The following is a 6,903-nucleotide window of genomic DNA, read 5'->3' on the forward strand; positions in this document are numbered from 1 at the left end:
GATTTTATCGATTTATCGTGTATAACTCTTGATGATTATTATTATTATTTCATTCACGCAAGTATCAAGCAATTGTTATTTTTTTTTTTTTACATGAAATGGGTTTTCAAGTTTTTTTAGGGAAAACTTTATACTCGTTGTTCTTCATTACCCATCAAATTTATTTATCCTCCCGATTTCCCGCTGCAGTGCACGTACACAGCAATCCATCATGATCTTTAAATCTTCAATTTACTCAATTCATCTTTCAATTTTACTTCGTTAATAATGGATTTGTTAAAAATCACTGTCACAAACATAAAATACATGTATTCAAGCCAAGATTCATTTATATTTTGACACTGTCCTACGCTCCATTTTCATTGTTCTGTTAGATAGGCATCAGCAGAGTATCAAAGGACGCGCGACAAAAAGCTAATCGAGTTCGGTGAGCATTGTAACTCTATAAATATTGTTATTTGTTATTATTAATTATCATTATACTAAATACAGTTCTAGATTTTTTTCCTTGCAGATAAAAAAATATATATTGTGGTGACTCGGTAAGAATACCGAGTAATATTTCAATATCTCTTTCAGTAATATTATTCGGTAATATTGATCAAAAAATTTTTGAGGTATAATTATGAATGCAGTATTTACTTTATTCGCATGAAAAAATACATCAAACAAATTTTTATGTCTGGAAATGTCACAAGAATTGAGATTTATAAATGTGAAATAGATAAAGAAAAAAAAAACAGTATTCAAAGTACCGTAACATTATTGTCGTGCAGACACTTTTATCATGACTGCACTTTAAAAAATAAACAATTGAAGTGAATTAAACGAAAAACATTGGTAATTTATCGATTATTTCTGATTTAACCTGGACTTTAACCTGCTCTTGTTGGAGCCTACTGAGATCGATATTAACGCTGAAACGAAAATTATTCATATTTTATAAAAGTCACGGGCATTCTAGTTGCAATATTATTTTTAGTGATGTATCAAAATCAAACTCACTCTTGGGTAAGAGCTCTTGCTCGGAAAGCAGCAAGATGCGCGTAATACGTTGGTGCCGGATAACTCACGGACCTTGTACAGCGGCAAAACATGTGACACAAGTAATAAGTAAGCTGCTCGATTTGGTTTTCCGTCAGGTTCGAGTCATCCCATAAGCACCTATATTTCGTAGGCCTAGCAGTACCCTAAAAAATTGAATGTTTTTTTTTTTTTTTTTTTTTTTTTTTTTTTTAATATACTGTTACGTAGGGAAGATTATTATTCTTAATTAACCGAATTAAAATACAAAATGAAAAAAATTCGCATACTTGTATACTGGCATGAGATATTAGATAAAAGTCAATGTGGGAAGGGTGCGTTATATGCGTATCGACAATTGTTCCAGCTTGAACATTCTTGTTTCGATCATCGCTATTTCTGGGGTCGGCCGGGAATAACCTTACGTGATGTCTTTTTTGGACTACCAAAAATGTTATTTTTGGCTCGTAATCGGGTTCCAGGAGTTTACAGGCTCTTTTTATGGCAGTCAATTCTTTTGCCAATACTTGACCAAATTGTCCCTCACTCACACCGTCTCTGTTAACGAAAATGATTAAAATTTATTAAACCACGTTAAATTGTATCATTTTAAAAATATTAATGTTCATCAAAATCTTAAGTTTTAGTTTTTTTACCTAAAATAAAACAATTTCGTTGGCTTCCTTTGTCCATTACACCTATAAAAATACAACAAATTGTTTTTCATGATTTCTGTCAATTCCAAAATCATTTCCTCTCGAGGAGGCTGCAATCTTATTTCAATTTTGTATTTAAAGTTTGATAGATCATGACTAGCTGTGACCTTTAAAACAAAATTATGAGATTTTAATAACGAAATAAAATGACAAATTTAAAAATCAAAATACAAGATGAATTTCCTACGGCAGCGATGGATGGAATATCAAGGGCATCTGGGGATGGATGAGTGACATCAGCACCAATAATCATAAACTGATTTGCAATATTCATAAACGGTTGACTGTGAAAAAAAAAAAGAAAAATCATATTTCCATGCATCTCGTTATAAATTATATTTGATTAGTGTTATTTTTATTGTTTTACTAGTTTGCCAATGAATGAGTAACACCAGTTAACTTGGTATTAATTTTCAATAGTATGTTTGTAACTGTTGCATCGTTGAATTTTGGTCCAAATATTGTTTTTCCTTTTAAGCAACTCGTTAGGACACCAACACTAAGTTCAGACGTCTGCTTTACTCTGCCTGGAATATTAAAATTTTGGTAAAGTTTTAGGTATTTTCGAAAGACTTTAGCTACAGTGTGCATACTTACTGTAATATCCTTTTGTGTCCGGAATGATAACAACGACTAAATTCAGATTCTTGTTATTCATAAAATAATCACGCAAAGGTCGGGTGTCGTTACCTCTCCATTGTACGGTCTCAAAAGGAGTTTTGGCTTTACCAATAGGTATCCCCAAATTTGGACCTAATATGATAGACAAAAATTTAACGATTTTGAACAATTGAAACAATTATTTTAAGAATACGTTTACCCATTCTTCTCAGTTCACTTTCCAAATTATAAAGAGCATTATCTCTCGTCCTGCTATCAACATTTAAAATAGTCCACGAGTTGTCTTCTCTAATTTTGTTTGTTGGTTCTTGAAATTTGTTGGCACGCCATACACCCTTAGCAACTCTAGCGACGTTATTGCTATAGTACTGTATTGGGGGAGGATCTAATACTCGAGCAGGAACTTTTTCAAACTCTCCACTGATTGAAATATCAAATTCCCTCATGGAAGAATTCTGGTTATGCTGCATGGGATGACACTGCAACAAATGTTTTTAAATACAAGTTTATTCTGATAATCATTGGGTCATAAAAATTCATCTCAAGTTACTAACAGCATCCATAATTTTTTGTTTTCTACTATCGGTATCTGTTGCCGCGGCACGAATCATATTGGATGTCTGAGTTTCATCAAGTTTCTTCTGTGTAGCTTGACCCGCAACAATCGTACATATCTGTAAAAATAAATATGGTAATTACACGTTATACACGTAACATTGAATTTCTCAATGAATATAACATCAAAGAGCTTACTTCAGGTGGAACATAAATAAGCTTATCTCTAGAGCCAACCCAGAGACATGGTAAGGTTGGATACTGGATCTTATATTTTTTTTCCATAGCATAGTACCTTTCAACAGTGATTTTATTACCATCACGTTCAAATATATTATCTCTTGGAGATTTGACAAGATCATTGACGCGTTGAGTTCTTTGGTCTTGACCAGGAACTTGGATCGTGACTTTCAAACCTTTTAAAAACTTTACAATATCATCCCTGTAACGGTGAACTAAATCTGGTGTTAATTCACCACCACCACCACCACCTTGATCTTGATCTCCTTGATATCTTTGGCCTCCTTGATATCCTCCTCTACCACCTCTATCACCTCCTCTTCCGCCTCTATCACCTCCTCTACCACCCCTATCAAATCCTCTACCACCACCTCTGCCACCCCGTCCACCTTGGTAGCCACCACCACCTTGATCAGACTGATTATCAATGCCACAAATTGATTTCATCAAATCAATAACATTTTGGGATTTTGGAAAAGCTTTATGAGCCACTGTAATAATCATTAAACTTTGAGCATTTTTGTACTTGTACTAAGGTGTTAATGGAATGATGATTATTTAAAAAAAACTGTTCGAGTGCAAGCAGTAACTCATTCTTTACATCCTCTTTGTAAATACTTACCATCAACATTTAAAAATGGTTTCCATCCTAGTACAGCAGATTGAAAAAGACCAACCCACAAATCCATACCACTACCAAGATACACGGGTTGCCCTTGGGGTGGACGAAAGAATGATCGCCCTACCTATTTGATCAATCATAGAGTATTACAGATTTTCTTTCATTAATTTATATAATACTGTTTTATGATAGACTAACTGTTATGGATGTTAATGCTGGAGCACTGCGCAGTATAATATCCAATGCCTGAATGGCAGTTTGACTTTTCTCATCATCTTGTAAACCTGGTCTTACATCTTTCAGCCATGATAAATCAAGTACGTTTGCAATTTTCAAAGTAACGTTGAATTCTTTTTCTCTGCCGTCTTCATTTGGAATTTTCACTTCATATGTTGGCTAAAAAATATTAAAAACTTATATCAAATTTACACTATACGTGGATTTTTCTTCTTTTTCTGTATTATTACCGATATTTCACCAAAAGGTAACATTCCCGCAGAGTAAGCATTCTTTTTTCCATCAAATGCTGGGTATCTGTTTGAAAAATGTTCCTGTCTTAATTTATTGAAAACCGGCCTCATCAAATATTTGGGAACATTTGGCTGTATATCAACGTCGTAATGAATAACGTTAGATCTAAAGTTTTTCCCAAATCTAACAGCCATCATATTAGTGATGACTTCAATCGGTCGTCCCTGCGTACCAGCTTTCATGGGATCTTTGCGTTTAGGAATTTTGGCATACCAAGAATCATATTCTTTTCTTGCTTGAGCAGCCGTTTTGGATTGGCTCAGCGATTGCTCCTACAAACGATTTAATTATGTCAATGCTTCAAACAAATAAATGATGAAACTCGAATAATACAATAAATTTAGCAATACCAAGCAGTGAGGTAAAACAACTGACTACAATAATGGATAGAGCAATATTTGAAATTTTTTACCTTAATGGTCATTTTTTCAAGTTGACCAGCGGTCGCTTGAATATCTGAACTCTGTGTTTAACAAAAAAAAAAAATTTTTTCAACTAAAATTGAAACACATCCTGTCTTGCCAAATATCATATAGGTTATTTTAATACTTGTCTCGGAGTTCCAGGAGAAGATGTTGGTTGCTGTTGCGGCTGTGGCTGTCGTTGTTGATGTGGCTGTGGCTGTCGTTGCGGTATCTCTTGCCGTTGTTGTTGCGGTATCTCTTGCCGTTGTTGTTGCGGTATCTCTTGCCGTTGTTGTTGCGGTATCTCTTGCCGTTGTAGTTGCGGTATCTCTTGCCGTTGTTGTTGTGGTGTCTCTTGTCGTTGTTGTTGCTGCTGTAGCTCTCGTTGTTGTGGCTGCTGTTTTTTCTGGCCCCAAAAAGACTGCTGAGGCTGAGCTAATTGTTCTGCTGGCTGCTGATGCTGAGTTTCTCTTCCCCAAACTGATTGTCGAGGCTGGGCTGACTGACCCCAAGCTTGATGTTGCCTTTGGTCTGGAGCAGCTTGTGGAGGTGCCATTCCTACAGACTGACTTGTGGGTCTTTGTTGGTCTCGGCCTCTGCCTCTTCCTTTGCCTTGCCCAACATTATGTCCCTGTTGCTGCTGCTGAGCAACATGTTGTGTTGGCTGAGACTGGGGTCTCTGCTGCTGCTGAGGCTGTTGAGCAGCATGTTGAGTTGGCTGAGACTGGGGTCTCTGCTGCTGTTGAGACTGAGGTCTCTGCTGCTGCTGCTGCTGCTGAGCAACATGTTGAGTTGGCTGAGACTGGGGTCTCTGCTGCTGCTGAGGCTGTTGAGCAGCATGTTGAGTTGGCTGAGACTGGGGTCTCTGCTGCTGCTGCTGAGCAGCAGGTTGAGTTGGCTGTGAGAGTCCACCTTGGGCTTGTGGCCCTTGTTGTGAGCTAGATTCACCTTGAGTAGAATGAGCAGGAGGATTCCCTTCGCCTGCTTTATTTCTTTTTCCACCTTTTTTTCACATAGAAAATGTATCGACAATGTTTTTGGTAGATTATAAACGATTAAACTTTAGTTTGTACACGAATTTTGTTGGAACAAATACTAGCACTGAACAAATATGAGTGTGCTCGCGTGTTTAAAGTATTTCAATTGAAAATTTAATGAGGCACTCACCTTTTCTAGTCATCGCTGATGCAGAGAAAATTGCACTTGTATCTTATTTATTAACCTTACGAATGATATCGCAATAAGTAATGCAATCTAATTCATAAACAAACACGTTTTTGTAGATAAAGCTATAAATCACTATACTGTTAATCACTACAAAATCGCTTTTATCCTCGGTTCGTTTCGCATTGAATCTTCGGTTTCTTCATTCTTTGATTGTGGTCTCTTGTAACCAAACTATATATATGCAACTATATATAGCATAGTATATAATATGGAAGTACGGAAAATTCCCGGAAATCTGGACAGCTTCGTCTGACGCAGCCTTTGAACAGGACTTGACAAGTCGTAGTTGGATGGTGGTGAGAAAAACACTAATAAAGTAAAAGGGCCTTCCCTCAGTCACGGTAAATTAAGCTATACGACACTCGGCAGCATAAGTATGGTGAGAGTGAGTAACAGAGTATACCTCATTAAATTTTCAATTGAAATACTTTACACCGTGGCCGTGTTTTCTTTGCATGTCACATCGTCACATGTCCAACACATTCTTGTCTAATGCCAAGCTCATGAGTAGCCTGCCTTTAGGCCTCTTAACGGTAATCTGGTCCGTGTGTTCCAGTAGCGCTCTCCGACAACTTAAACATGACGCAAGATATCGTAAGACATAATTAAGTAGTCGGTAAGTTGTCGGAGAGCGTTACCGGAACACATCCGGTAACGTGAATCTGAATCACACGTGAGTCATACGTGAATCTCACTTATATATATTATGGTTCTGACCTCGTGATAGGAGGTTATGAAGTATGAACAATCACCACAAGTGTATATTTTTTATATTTAAAGTGTATTTGACCTCGTCAGAGATATTTACACTCTAACTTTATTAAATCAAACAATTTATATGAAAACTGGATCCAGGTTTACGTGTGGGTGTATAAATATATATAACCAGCGTGTAAACCACTGCATCCCCTTGTTTCGTTGGAGCTATTCACATTATAGACATTTTTTGCTTATTTCATTGTGA

At 36.4% G+C, this 6,903-nt stretch overlaps 1 protein-coding gene across 1 annotated transcript; it reads right to left on the reverse strand.

Moving 5' to 3' along the window:
* Positions 1–629: 629 nt before the first annotated feature.
* LOC106646912 (protein argonaute-3) lies at positions 630–6,366 on the reverse strand. Its single transcript, XM_089591238.1, has 16 exons — positions 5,880–6,366; positions 4,858–5,714; positions 4,721–4,771; positions 4,245–4,580; positions 3,976–4,173; positions 3,778–3,901; positions 3,114–3,646; positions 2,915–3,034; positions 2,560–2,839; positions 2,337–2,492; positions 2,107–2,266; positions 1,927–2,023; positions 1,680–1,846; positions 1,314–1,581; positions 1,006–1,190; positions 630–917 (listed from the first exon to the last, which is right to left on the reverse strand). Exons 1-16 carry the CDS (start codon positions 5,890–5,892, stop codon positions 824–826), a joined length of 3,639 nt encoding a protein of 1,212 aa, XP_089447364.1. The 5' UTR covers positions 5,893–6,366; the 3' UTR covers positions 630–823.
* Positions 6,367–6,903: the final 537 nt, after the last annotated feature.

Source organism: Copidosoma floridanum, unplaced genomic scaffold (assembly GCF_036245765.1).
Source record: "Copidosoma floridanum isolate Cflo_tuat_1 unplaced genomic scaffold, Cflo_Japanese_pri ptg000013l, whole genome shotgun sequence".
Taxonomy (NCBI): Eukaryota; Metazoa; Arthropoda; class Insecta; order Hymenoptera; family Encyrtidae; genus Copidosoma; species Copidosoma floridanum.